This window comes from Primulina tabacum, chromosome 16, assembly GCF_025594145.1.
Source record: "Primulina tabacum isolate GXHZ01 chromosome 16, ASM2559414v2, whole genome shotgun sequence".
Taxonomy (NCBI): domain Eukaryota; kingdom Viridiplantae; phylum Streptophyta; class Magnoliopsida; order Lamiales; family Gesneriaceae; genus Primulina; species Primulina tabacum.
Window position 1 is genome coordinate 1,030,560 of NC_134565.1, and position 14,252 is coordinate 1,044,811.

The 14,252-nt window shown below is 35.2% G+C and overlaps 2 protein-coding genes across 6 annotated transcripts; both read right to left on the reverse strand.

Annotated features, from left to right (window-relative positions):
- Nucleotides 1-251: 251 nt before the first annotated feature.
- LOC142528636 (golgin candidate 5-like) lies at nucleotides 252-10,522 on the reverse strand. 5 transcript variants are annotated; one of them, XM_075633715.1, is made up of 20 exons: nucleotides 10,419-10,522; nucleotides 10,040-10,263; nucleotides 8,331-9,229; nucleotides 7,084-7,155; nucleotides 6,766-6,840; nucleotides 5,830-5,944; nucleotides 4,643-4,704; nucleotides 4,507-4,554; nucleotides 3,555-3,839; nucleotides 3,415-3,474; nucleotides 3,246-3,329; nucleotides 3,110-3,175; nucleotides 2,937-3,035; nucleotides 2,639-2,857; nucleotides 2,393-2,510; nucleotides 2,091-2,314; nucleotides 1,902-1,961; nucleotides 1,559-1,672; nucleotides 618-692; nucleotides 252-514 (listed from the first exon to the last, which is right to left on the reverse strand). In XM_075633715.1, the coding sequence occupies exons 2-20, from the start codon at nucleotides 10,194-10,196 to the stop codon at nucleotides 479-481; spliced, it is 2,868 nt and encodes a 955-aa protein (XP_075489830.1). In that variant the 5' UTR covers nucleotides 10,197-10,263; nucleotides 10,419-10,522; the 3' UTR covers nucleotides 252-478. The 5 variants fall into 5 exon arrangements, with proteins under 5 accessions (XP_075489830.1, XP_075489831.1, XP_075489833.1 ...); XM_075633716.1 differs by having other exon boundaries at nucleotides 10,040-10,315; nucleotides 10,419-10,516; XM_075633718.1 differs by having other exon boundaries at nucleotides 8,331-9,223; nucleotides 10,040-10,506.
- Nucleotides 10,523-11,608: 1,086 nt separating this feature from the next.
- LOC142529405 (uncharacterized) lies at nucleotides 11,609-12,485 on the reverse strand. Its single transcript, XM_075634939.1, has 2 exons — nucleotides 12,387-12,485; nucleotides 11,609-12,031 (listed from the first exon to the last, which is right to left on the reverse strand). Exons 1-2 carry the CDS (start codon nucleotides 12,483-12,485, stop codon nucleotides 11,609-11,611), a joined length of 522 nt encoding a protein of 173 aa, XP_075491054.1.
- Between the last annotated feature and the right edge of the window lie 1,767 nt (nucleotides 12,486-14,252).

The window sequence follows — 14,252 nt, forward strand, 5'->3', positions numbered from 1 at the left end:
ATAGATTGAATTAGAGTGACCAGAATATTAATACATTACACTTAAATTTATTATATTTATGTATTATTTACTCAATTTATTTGTTTTAACATATTAAAATTATAGTTTAAATTTAAAATATTTTTTCACACTTAAAATTCATTTTATTCTCACTTGAGTTTAAATAGTTCAAAGCTTCAATTCCATCATTCGCGTCGTGTTTTTTAGAACATTGTTTTATTAGATGTTTTATAAATTGTAAGATCTTTCGATTAGATGTATAAAAAAATGTCAATAAATGTTGAGTCAAACGAATTAAAACACATTAAATTTAATTTTCACAATCTAGAAAAAGAAACATACTAAAACTCTCTCTTTGTGGGGGTGGGTTCCTTGGGTTCCAGCAATAGTACCCCTGCTATACAACAGTAAACTATAAAATTACAGTACTTTGGTTGATGTGTGACAGGCCCTTTCAGTTGCCAAAGAACCAGAAATATCAGGCAACGCCAACAGAAGAACCCAGAGTTTGAATCTGCAAAAATAATCAGTTTTTTCAACTTTCATGAGATGAATGATATGATCAGTACAGCAGTACTAGATGTTGACACTTCGGAAAAGAATTAGCAATTCTGTACCTTATTCACAAGTAAGTTTACTTGCTCTCTGTACATCTCTTTTACATCAGCAATATCGGCACGAAGCTCTTCCAACTTCACATAATATCCAGTTTTACGGGTTAGAACTGAACAGCTAATAAAAAACCAAGGTATTTAACAAGTCCAATGCAGGATTTAGAATCACTAATGAAGTCGTCGCCCCCCCACAGAAACAAAGTATGAGGAATTTTAGGCAGTTTAAGTCACTACTGCACGTAGCAAGTACGTGCATGCTTTAAAGTTAATATTCTTTTGGTTTCCTTCTGCTGTTAACTAAAACCAAAGGCTGGGGAAAAAGAAAAAGGGAAAAGGTGTATCCTGTGCAGCTGTGCTCGAGGGTATCTATTGGGAGGTAGGAGCGGACCCTGAAGAGAGGACACTGTTGCAAGCAAGGGCAGTCACTCACCACCTCTCAATGAAGAAATTTCTAAGTTGTGTTCAGTTATTCCCAAGATCTTGGTTCGACGAACAAAAGAACATTGACCCACCTCAATTTAATGTTTAATAGTTCTCGACTTCACCCCAACTAAATTCTTGGGTCGACAGTCAGCCACAGCGAGAGGTGTGACGAAGGTGAGATGTAACCACCGGAGCCATGCAAAGTAGAGGGCTTTTCCCAGACTTGAACCAGTTAATTCTAATGAAGCAATGCCCAACTATATCTATATAATATAAAAGTGTGGATGATGGGCAAAGTTTTTCAATTTAGGAAACAATTTCGAAAGCAAGTCATATAAATTTTTAATTAATTTATTCGTCCAATACGACAAGAGATTAAACACAGATAAATAACAAAATGATTCAATTTTTTTTTAAATCAAAATTTTAATCATTATTATATAATTGGTATTTACGTGCATCATCCGTGCTTCATGCTAGTGTTCCAAAAAGTACGGTTAGGAAGGAGAAAAATGAGCTACCTCTTCATCACGCTCCCCCATCAATTCCAGTGCTGCAGAGTGTCTCCGTCTAAGCGCCTCTAGTTCTGCTCGTATTCCAGGAAGAGCTGCTGCTTCTTCCTGTAACTTTTCACACTGCAACATGTGTGACAAATCCATAGGTAAGTAAGTACGTACCCTCATAGAAATGGAGAGGGCCAATATCATACTGGAATCATTGTTACGGTTAAATTTCCTAAAGTAGCATATATATTTGTGATAGTACAACGTGCAAACCAAGTAGGCAACATGAGAAAAAAGGGCAGATATCCTCTTGGTATCCGGGGGGGGGGGGGGGGGGGGGTGAGAAAGCCCCCAAACCTACCTGTGCAGTCATTTTAACCAACTCCTCGGCAAGAGAGTCGCGGATAGATTCCATGGACGCCTGAAGAGGATAAGAAACCACGATTATGGCACTTGTATCATCAACATGAGCAATTTTGGATGCAAGCATGGTCTCCAATGGTTACTCCACGAATTTGAGTAAATTAATTTCAATGAGTCAGAAACTAACCAATCTAGACATATAAGACGCAAGCTCGCCCTCCTTTTGGCGTAGGGCAGCTTCAAAAGTACTTGATGTCATACTCTTCATATAATATGGACTCATGGTACCTTCTAAAGCACTTCTACGTTCAGGAAAATTTTCAGACGAGTCCAAAGTTGATTGCAGAAAATAGCTTTCTTCCATACTGCTCAAGCTGCTTGCACTTGAAATCTTACGAGACAAGTTTCCTGCTAAGGTAGATTATCATATGCAGCAAGCAGCAAGCGGATAAACATGTGAATTGATAGAACAAATGGGAGATGAAATACCATTTTCAAATGCAGCTGATTTCTGCCGTGCTATGAGGATTTGATCAGGTACAGCAGAAGATGGAAGGCGAGCAGCCCTTTCCTGTTCCAAACGAGTAGCTTTTTCTCTCTCCAGTTCCTGTGACATTATTAACGAGCTTACACAATAAACTAGTGCATTATTCATAGAATTGTAACATGAAAAGATTAATCACATGGATAAACATTTGGCTGAAATGAATGGGAAAATAAAATGATGCATGTTACCCGTTGCAGAAACTCTTGATGCATCAATGCTTCATGCAAGTCATCCTTGTGTTTTCTCCTGAATTCACTGATTTCTTCTTCAAGCTGTTTAACACGGCCTTGACGAGTGTCAGATTCCTCCTTTAAAGCAAGATATTCCTGCCTATTTTCAGCTGCCCTCTGTCTCTCCTTCTCAAGAGATCTCGTTAGCTGCGTCTGCTCCGCTCTAAGGCATGACAGCTACAAAATATTCATGGCAGACATGATTACTAAAATAAGACTTGTATCGATGACAAATTTAAATAAAATCATTAAAAACCTGAGCTTCAAGAACATTTATCCGTGAAAGAGTTTGTGTTAGACGTTCATTAATAGAACGCTCTTTTTCCTCTGATGCTGCAGCTTTGGCTTCTGCTTCCTGCGCAGTTAATAATCAAGATTTCATTAGATGTCTAAAATGCCAAATAAGAGAGAATAAGTTCCGACAGAAACCTGAAGCCGTGAGGTTAATGATCTTTCAACCGCTGCCCAAGCTTCAGCCCTTCTGGCAGCAGTTTCCTGCAGTCAATTGTCAAAGCATAGCAGTGAAGTGTAATCAAACAAAAACCAAGAAATAACACTATCAAACCTGCATAGCTTCAATCTGCCTTAAAAGAGGCCTGGTAGATTCAGGGACTTGTGTAATTAACTCCTCACACCTACGCTCACTTGCCTAGGAACAAGCACTTTTATATGACAACAAAAATTCAAAAACTTAATTTCAACGAAAAGATATTGCATCAAAAGGAAAATACTACTTGATATCGCTTTTGAAGATCCTCGATGTCTCTGCGAATCATATCTTCTCTAAAAACTGCCTGCAACAGCATGAAGAGACAGATTCTTTCATTGAATTAATAAGTGAATTAGAAATTTCAATATATTCATAAAAAATAACCTGCTGCTCTTTTCTGCTCAGAGTTTGCCTTAATTCTTCAAGTGTTTGAACTAGCATACTTTCACGGTCCTCAGCCTCTCCCAGACGACTTTCTAGTTCAGTTATTGCTTCAGTGTTTGCAAACGCCTCTGCTAATGCTTCAGCTTCCTTTGCGGCGTTCAGAGCATCAGTGTAGTATTCCTTCTGAGTTGCAAGTTCAGCTTGGTGTTTTTCCACTGTTTCTTGAAGCAATTTTTCAGTTTCTGCCTTGTCTCTTTTCATGCTCTCTACTTTGTTCTCTTCTACCTGAGTATAGCTCAACATATAATCGTAAATTTCAAAAGCTAGCCAAAACAAAGGCACAAAATTACAAAAAAGAATTGGTAAAAGCAAAAAGATAGCATAACAAGGTATCAACTTCCATGAGTGATGAAAGGAGCAGTGTCATCATTATATTACCGAGAAGAGAAAAGCAAGTGAATATATGTATGACCCAGCCAAGCACCATTAAAATAGCGGTCAGAACCTAGAGATGACATGCATCACAATCAAGCCTAGGCACTGCTACCATTATTCCCATTAAACAATTATGAAAGCAACCAAAGTCCTGGATTCCATTAGGAGAGGATGAAATATAACACAACTAGTTACGCACATTTAGTTTTAAGCAACACAAACATCAATGCTAATTGCCAATGCAAGTTGAACAGTAATCAGATTCCAGTGTTCTACTCTTTGCAGTTTCAATGGAAAATGTCAACATGATAGAGATCCAATACATCAAGGGTCTACACACATAGTTGAGAAAACTATATGACCTGATTACCTTGGAGTGAGGATAAAAATGAACAAGCCGCAGAATCATCTTAAGTTATGCAAAATAAACGTAGAAGAGAAAAGTATGAAAGGAATGATATAGTGTAGTCAAGAATCTGTGCTCGACTCAAACCAAAAACAGGGAAAAATAATACACCTGCAGCTTTGTTAGCAATCCTTTCTTCTCTTCCTCAAGTTCTCTGATCTAGCTTCGAGGAAAGTAAAGATGAAGGCATAATAGAACAGACTCATGTTAAAAATTTAACAATATCGATCATTATAAATGTGCTTACCTGTGCCCTTAACTTTCTAATTTGAGATTCCTGAGCAGCTTGCTTTTTTGAGAGCTCTTCACCTAAAGTCATCATAGCATGGGGAAAGTCATATCAGTTTCAGCCTAAATTTGAGGATCCATACAAGTCAGAGGACAAACATGAAATATAAGTTTTCTACGGGGTAAAAAAGAATTCCTCACAAATTTTGAATGTTGTTTCATGCCAGGACCATATAATGGCAAAACAAACCCACTGTTCAAAGTAAATTATCAGAACCAATTTATCAAGTAAAGACATAGCCAAAAACTGTGCATTAAGGTTTTGTTGGCAATCCATCCTTTCCCAGCTGTCATTTTTTAATACTATTAGTTTATATGTTCTCGTTCCCTATTTATTAACATGAATTAGAGCATATTAAGCAATGGCTAATGCCTAATCACTGAATAGTGCCATGAGTCTATACAGGAACCTGTATCCCTGCAGACAAATCCTAGCTACCCCTGTGCTGCTTTCTACTCGAGTGAATGTACATTATTGGAAGATCCATGACTGCAGCAAAGATGACATACATTTAAAAGAGGAATCAGTAGTGACATCCAGCATATTTACAAGAGAATATTGGTTCAGGTCAGGCCTTGGTTCCAATTTGTTAAAATGGATCTAAACCGTTTGAAAAAGTTCACATCCTAGCCATGCTGACAACAAATGAGCTCTAACCTGGTTATTCGCAGTTTTCTTCAAATCATCCTGACTAAATGAAGTTTTTGTTTTTAACAAATTAGAAAGGTATGACAATCCTGAAACAAATACCAACCATCATAGACATCAAGCTAATGACATTTAAACTTCTCAACCATTTTTTTTTCTAGTCAAACAACTTTTGGGTTGCTCCAAAAAAAAAAAAAATTGGATGAATGTGATGCGAGAGATGAAGTCATGGCCACGTTGATCCAGAAAGGCCCATGGCCTTGTTCTTTCTTCTGGTACATACTCGTGTCATTGTGAGCCTTTCTGGATCAATGTGGCCCATGTCTTCATGTCTCACATCAAAATGCTTAATGAAGAAAGATTTATTTGGCTAAAAATCAATTAAAATATATCACCTAACATACAAAACGGAATAACTTGAATTGGACAAATGTTGCCTAACTATAGCACGACTGCAGGATTATTTTTTTAATAAGAACTATTATATGCTTGTTCACCTTCGGCCATCACTTGGCTGATTATTTCATCCTTTTCCTTCAAAAGAGCAGCGGCATCACTTTTTTTACTCTGTTCTCTACGCAGTGTATCCCTCTCCCTAGTAAGAGCATACACCTGAAAAATACATGTGAACCACTCGGATTAATCACACCGTTGAAGTCGAGAACTCAATAAACCAACCAAAACTCAGTACACTGGTCACCGTTCAAGAAGAGATTTTAATATCCCTTTAAAATATCAGCATTTTAAACTGAAGAGATTTTAACATCCCTTTACAATATCAGCATTTTAAACTAAAACAGAAACCGATAAAAAAACAAAGGGATTCCTACTCATCAGGATTCTACATTTAAATTGATTTTTTTAATAACTATGTTGCTACTTGTAGTTATAAAGATTCATATCATTGATAAGATTCTACAGTTTCTAACCAAGCTCGCCTTTTGCCAGAGAAGAAAAAAAGTAAGTTATTACCAGAATGGGTGGTTAAAGTTAAAAACGGACAACATGCCTCATTAAAGTAAATTGATAAAAAGCGCATTCAAGATCAAACCAATTGTTTCGAGCTGTTTGCCAAATCAAATAAGAAGTCAATATACCCTGCCTAAATGCCTAAAAAACAGTTCATCTACATGTGGCTTTTCATTTCTTGTTCACCATTTAGAACACACGTGATATCATTGATGCATGAACAAGCAGAGTAGCAGAGGTTGGAAAAACAAAAAAATAATAAAATTACAAGCACATCGAATAGTTTCACGGAAGCTCTTTGAGTTATATTGTAACTCAAGTAAGTTAAAACAAAATAATGCATAAAAGTACTTCAAAGCTATATGTTTTTCAATGACGTCAATTATGCATCAACTGGAAGAACTTCCAAGGTTATAGAAGTCATGCTTGAATTTCAAACAAGAAATAGCACCTGCAGAGTGTACCTTTCTCTCAAGTGCTGCTACCCTCTGATGATATTCCTCCCGTAGAGACTCAATTTCAGCTTCATTCGTTTTTCTCTGAAAATGCATCCCCCAATTAATAATTTTTATACAAATTTATTCTTGTTCAAAAGGAATTTGGATTAAACTATTTCTCAATTTGAAATGAAACTCCTTCGGTGGTATAAAATTCAAATATCATTCCTTTTCCAACAGAAAGTAACAGGTGAGAAAGAAAAAAATGAGAACAGAATTCAAAGTTCAAACAAATGACTGAATCTTTAAATTATTGTTCAAGCATAGAATATAGCGTGTACCCACCCTAAAATCATCAACCAAAGCTTTTAGCTGCTCATTTTCATTCATCAGCTTTGCAATTTCATCAGCCTTTGCCTGGAAGGAAACGGTGAAAAACAACCAGATTCAAATTTCCTCGAGCATAGAAAATACAGGTTCTCACAGGCAAGGCTCTTAACAAGGAAACAATTATTGTAAATTACTGTACCTCCTTGTATAACTTATTGTGTAAAATAAAAGGTTCGAATAAACTAGGAATGGTAATTGATGTCTGCATGCCACATATATCAAAGAAACATGATACAAATATAAAACATAGTATACTATGTTGCATGGATACGGATACGGCGACACGTCAAATTTTGAAAATATAAGACACGATACGACTAGGATACGACAATCATTAAAATATATATAAATATTATATATATTTATATTTAAATAAATTTAGCATTGAAAAGTAAAAATTATAGAGATAGACGTAATATTTCATTAATCATAATATCTTAAGTATGAAATATAAAATGCAAATGTATGAAAGAGCCGCTTGAGCAGAAATAGAATGAAAGAGACATACAAATGTATTTAGGGATTTAAAAGCCCAGCTCAATTTATTTTAAATTATTTTCTTTTAGTCCTTAGAAATTTTTATTTTTTTCAATTAACCCCTAAAACTTTTAAATATTTGCAATTTTGTCCAAACGTATCTGAAAAACGTATCCACGTCGTATCCATGGTGTGTCCTCGCCGTGTCCAAAACGTATCCGGCTGGTCAACCCTAATAAAAGTCAACGACACGGATTTTACCGTATCCGACACGCGTATCCGTGTGTCGTATCCATATTCGATACTTCAAAAAAAAAAAAAACAAGGTATCCGTGCTACATAGATAGTACAACAATGGAGAAAAATAATCCTTCCATCTTCTCACAGTAACAGTACTAAAACCATTTCACCAAGCACTTTTCTTGAGACACTCTGATTTCACTCAGTAAAAACAAATCTATTACAGCAAGCCTGTAATCTATTGAATCATCTCTTGAACAGTAATTCCTTAAGCATGCAATGAGATTTGACAAATCCATAACCATTTGGCTTTACCTGATACTCAGAACAAATCAACATTTAAATCCATCAAATAAAATTATTATTAACTTCCACTCCATTTTGTTTGATAGGCGTCACTATTTTCTACATGTCAAAAAATCTACTGGCAGAGAAACACAATGGTCATGCTCAAGTCCAAAGATAAAGCATCACAACTAAAATACCTGAGCTTGTCTAGCAGCTCCTTGCAATGCAGTTTCCATCATTTTCATTTCCTTCTTAACTTTCTCCAGTTCAGCTACAGAGTTAGTAACTACAGAAGAGTTGCTTCCAGTTCTCAAAGGTTCTTTTACGTCAGTATCGTTCATTGAGTTTGGCTTTAACTCAATTGGTTTAGCAATAGCCTCGAAGTCTGATTTTGATGCATCAGCATCATTATGCTGTAAAATGGTCAAGTTGTCTCCAGAAACATCTCCAGCATCTCCGGTTTTAACAGGAGAATCAGAAGCAGAAGATTCTAAGCGTTCAACTAGGCCATCAGGTGATATATCCTGAGATTGAGTTGGAAAAACTTCAACGGCATCTGCTTGTGCCTTCGGTTTGTCTACTCTCTCAGGCAATCCAGTAGTATCCTCCATTTTAGGCACAGAAGCATCACCTTCAACTTGATCTACAGGACTTGTTGCTGCTGGTTGTTCTGACTCCAAAGAAGATGTTGATTCTTCTTCTGATCCCTCCTCCTGAATTTTTTTTGAAGATTCTGTTCGTATATGCTCAGGATTTTGTTCGGAAGCTTCGACAAAAGTCGTACCTGAAACCCCCTCTTCTTCATCTTGACCTGCATCAGTGTTATCTTTTTGCTCCTCACTGCTATACTTTATTTCCTCCACTGGTTCTGCATCTACACCTGCTTTTTTTATTTCTTCATTTGCTACTTCTGCAGAATCATTCGCAGAACCATCATCCTCAACTTCTTTATCCTTTAAGAGAGAGTTAGACTCTAAGGAATCAGGCTGTTCTAATGATGCGGCGGTGCTCTCCTCACCTTTTTGCCCCATAAATCCCATGATGGGCTCAAACAATGCCTTCCGATCTGTCGCGGAAGGCCATAATGCGCCTGATGCTATAAAGCATAAATTAATGATAAATATTGTTTTGATCAGCGCATATGCTCCATAATGATCATAGAGATACAATTGCATTAGAATTAGCTTCATGAGCTTTATAACTAGGAGAAAATTTCAAGAATCTAACTACATGTACTAATCATAGACATAGGCCATCATGCTCCTAAAAACCCTTAATGCCTAGAAGGACCAAAAGGCATAGGCCAAGACCACTTAGGAAGTCACATTGTCCAAGTTAAGATCCTGATTGGCAGCAAGATTTTGTGAAGAGCATAGGCAAAGCAGGTAATGCAACAGAATTGGCACGAGCAAGTAGTAGTATGGGCTCACAAAGTTTGTTAGGATCCAAAAGCTATTGAATTTATTTAGGAAACTCATTTCTGTAACAGTTTATATAGACTTCATATTGCGAGCAAACATAATTGTGGGGTATATGCCTTAACAAACATCATATCTCATCTCCTCACACTCTACACTTCTACCAATTTTTGGAGTATTATTCAAGCTCTAAATTGCTTAGCTGATCCATCATCACTTTAGGTTTTATGATACCTTCCGGTGAACCAATATCACGCGAGTAATTAACATAATGCAAATGCCAGATATTCTAAAATCATTGCGCAATTCTCAAGCTTTTCCACGAACTTACCAACATCACGGTTATCGAACATATATTCCAGTTCCACAATCCTCAAACATCAAAAGCACATTGTAAATCAGATTCGAAAATTCTATTTGTAAATTTAAGCGATCAAAAGTTATTGTACCAAAGAATCCATAACAACAAAAAGAAAACAACGCGATACCTTCATTGCCGCTACTGGTAGCATCTGATTTCTCCTCGAGCCCAAGGGCACTATCAAAATTCTTCTCAATATTTTTAACACTCTCACTCAGCTTATTCACCGCCCCAGCAAAATCCGGAAAATTCCCCAAAGAAACTTTCCCGCTAAACCACGCCATGTTCACAACCACCCAGCTTGATCCAACGATAACCAATTATCGCATACCCCGCATGTTCAACAAACCCCTACCAGGTTAATCAAAATCCGCAATTAAAACCATCCGCGTCCTCAATTAAGCTATTTTCTCAAAACAAAAGTTTAAATATGAAATTTTGCAACTTTAGATTTGTGAAACGAAACAAATAATTGCTTGATTGAGAGATGATAGCAGCTTTCAAACCTTGAAGATCTGTGATCTGCAATGGGAATGAAAGGGATCGATCTGAGCTAGGATTAGCAAAAAGAATAATGATGTATAAGAACCTGGGTAACTAGAATTCAACTTTATTAAAATTTGTATTAAGAAGTTTATGATGTAATAATTATTTGAGATATCTTTTTTGCACAATAAATTTTTTGATAAAAAATTCAAATATTTGTATTAAAATTATGTAATTCTTTGCCAAAAATAATTTAACAAATAAATTATCAATTTTTATCAAATAAGTTTCTAGATATTGAAATTTGATTATTTGGATTTATGTAAGTGATTAATAACTTAAATATATTAATATGTTTGTTATTGTAAGATTTTTTTATTATCAAAATTATATAAAAAATATATATAGTATTATGAGTTAACATAAATAGTTATATATGTATGAAAATGGTTTTATAATTTTAATATTTGGAAAAAAAAATTTATTTTATATTTATATTCAGAAAAATCAATATTTTTTGGAGAAAAAAATATTTAATATTATTTTTAATGTATGTAAATAAAATATTGATTAAAAAATTTGTATTAATAATTTACTCAATAAAATATTAATATTTTTATTTTTATATCTTAATAAAAAGATTGAACAAAACCCTATTTTAAATTTGATAAAAAACAAAGTGATAAAGTGAAGATTTAAGAAGTGAGAATAAAATGAGGATTTGAAAATATATAAAAAGTTATTTTAGAGAAATGAAATATAAAAATAAGATTTTTTTGAAAAAATGTAGGGTATCACAACTTTTTAAAAACTGCTTATAAACGGTCAAATAACTTGTTTCTACGGTTTTTAAGTTGTTTGTAATTTTTTTAACATGTAAATTTTTTCAATAAATATGAATTTATATCCATCATACATGGTTAAAATTTTAATATATTTTATTCATTCCATCACCATTCAACAAATTCATTGATTATTTATAAATTTTTTAAATCATTTTGGTTGTTTTAGTAAATTATTTTATTAAATATCAGCGTTGATCGATAATGCCTCCAAACTCAATCAAGTCCGCATTCGTTGGCCTTCATAGCTTGGAAGATTAGTTGTGTGCGTATCTCGAAAAGGAAAGACGTGAAATATGTGTTGCGTATCCATGACAGGACTTCAAGCAGGCCTGTAGCTTCTCTTTCTTTGACGTATCGCAGTCCTTTCATTCAAAGCTGTTCTGGCCATAAATGAATTTTCCCTCCTCGTCATGCACCATCGTGCCTATACCCGCGGCCTTTATGTCTTCAAAGTGGGTTGCATCAATGTTGCATTTTACAGCACCCGTAGTGGGTGGTGTCCAGATGCATAGTGGGTTCCAGGAAGCAGAGGTTTGTGGTGTCTCGTTTTTCCGTGAAGAGGCTATCCATTCATATAAGAAACTCTTTGATGTAGTCACCACTTTAGATGGTGAGTCCATTCGATTGTCCCATAGCATAGAGTTCCTTTGCTTCCAGATTGCCCAGAGGACAGTTGTGAATTTACCCAGCTCTAGGTCACTGAGAGCTTTGATTATGTTAAATAGCCACTCCGAGAAGCCTTCATTAACTCTCGCTTTAGAGTCAACCGCACGTATTACATTAGCTCTCTCCCAACATTCACGGGCAAAAAGGCAACTTATGAATGTGTGTCATTTCTGATTCTAGTTCCACATTACAAACCACACAAAGTGATGAAACATGGATTGCCCTCTTCTGCAGATTAATACGATTAGGGAGACAATTCCTACAGGCACGTCAGAGAATTTTTTTTATTTTGGGTGGAAATTTCATCTTCCATATCGCTTTCCATTCTCCTTGGATCTTACGTAAGTCGGAGTTCACGTCCAGACTCATAGCCAGATGATTTCACGTCTTCATGTTATAGGTGCCATTCTTGCTATAATGCCAAATCCATGAATCTTGGGTCTGTACTGGACCAATTATATGAATATCAGTAATCACCTTAACATCTCGTGTAAATTCATCTGAGTCAAAGTTAAATACTACATCATCGATAGTTTTCAACTCAACATCTGAAGTATCCGGATCAACATCCGCCATCAGACACTGGAACTTCTCACCATCACTTTCACTAGAGGATGCCTCTGAACTGGACTCGTATGAATTTGAGTCGGCCCATTTGTTCTTTGACTCCTCAGCAACATCTAAAGTACTATTTGGTCTATTTTCTTCATTTTGGAATTGTCGAAATTCTGGATTGCAACGGTTAGCTTGTTCTCCTTGGTTTGATCATTGCTCTAGCACATTTGGGTCGGTTTCTCCCAGATTTCTTTGGCTGTTGTACAAGTTTTGAACTTGTTAAACATGTTTTTGTCCAGGGTTTTATATAAAATGTCATTGGCCATGTTGTCGATATTTTCTTTATTCTTGTCATCAGCCGTTTACTCTAACCGGTGCTTCTCGATCATTTGTGGAGCACCATCAGATACTACAACGACTGTATTGACTTTGAGTATCTTTATTGGACCGTCAGTGATGATATACTACATATCATCCTTAACAGCTAGATGTGCATGCATACATATTTTTTAGTCGTCAAAATCTTCTTTAGAAAAGATAATAATTTTGATAAATGACGTCATTTAAAAATATAGTTATCAGAGTTTAAGAAAAACATTATCTTATACTATTTATTCGTATCGGGTTAGCATTTAAAGGAGAGATTAATACACTCTTTTATTTTTATTTTTATTTTGTCTTTTGAACCGTTCTTAACTGTTTTCAGGTTGTTAAGAAATATTTTTGAACGACTAGATCTGTTGAACCACTAAATAGTATAAGTGCGAAAACGATTTGACTTGACTAGTGATATATTAATTTGGCAATTTAATAATAAACGGCTTGAAATGAGATTTGCAGAAATGTAAGTGCGTAATTTAACACAATTATTTTTTTGGATGTTTGGAAATAAAACTTCTACGTAATCATTTCTTCTACTTATGAAGATTTTCACTAAAAGACTTTAGTTTTACAACGTCTTGTAATAACTCACTTCAATTAGGACTTATCACTGTCTAACTTAAACTCTTAGCGACCATTTTACACTTCTGGATATTTAGAATCATTGATTCACCAGACAACAAATACCACACTCAACGGTCAAACTTGACGGTTTGAGGTGTTGGTGAGACACAAGTTGATCATTGATAATCTGATATAATTCTGATAAACGTGTGCTAGATTGAGCAAACTTGAAGAATTTCTTGCAGGAATACTTAGAAATCTTGATAATGCATATTGAAAGATGCACGAGAGTTGTATATTCAGTGCTTCTTGAAGCTGAATCTACATCTATAAATAGTTGAAAGCTTGCAACGATCATATAAAGCCTTTCAACGATCACTTGTACCAGTTTCTGACAGTGTGAACTTGTCTTTTTCAGGCGAAGTACATATAATTTAATAGTCATTTAATGTTTTTTTACTTTTGAACTTATAGCTCATAGTTTCTGAAAACCTATTTTGACTTTATACATTTTTGAAGAAACTTTTTGTCATATCAAGAGTTGGTGGTATACTGTTCTGGCGGCTGAATAGTCAGAAAATGAAAGATCCGTCGTTGGTGAAGAATGAAGCAATAGAGCGGCTGGATTTGAATAGGTAACTTGAGAGAATGAATATTACATCAGCGGTCAGAAACCTGAAATACAAAATAATATAACTATTGATTTCCTATAACAACTTGATGTTATTTTGTCTATATGCAAATCTAGGAGTAACCGAAATATTCTAACATAGTTTGATAAATTTTGCAAATACTGACTTTGAAATATATAATATAATATAAATATCTTATTTTGATAAATAT

Bases quoted from the DNA above. Each gene is read 5' to 3' on its own strand.
- LOC142528636 (XM_075633715.1), bottom strand. From the start codon at position 10,196: ATGGCGTGGTTTAGCGGGAAAGTTTCTTTGGGGAATTTTCCGGATTTT. The intron at 2,858-2,936 runs GTTTTTAATGAT...AATATTTTGTAG, and splicing joins TAAATGTTCTTGAAGCTCAG to CTGTCATGCCTTAGAGCGGA. The intron at 2,511-2,638 runs GTAACATGCATC...ATAATGTCACAG, and splicing joins ATCAAGAGTTTCTGCAACGG to GAACTGGAGAGAGAAAAAGC.
- LOC142529405 (XM_075634939.1), bottom strand. From the start codon at position 12,485: ATGGCGGATGTTGATCCGGATACTTCAGATGTTGAGTTGAAAACTATC. The intron at 12,032-12,386 runs GTGATTACTGAT...GAATGTTGGGAG, and splicing joins AATTTACACGAGATGTTAAG to AGAGCTAATGTAATACGTGC.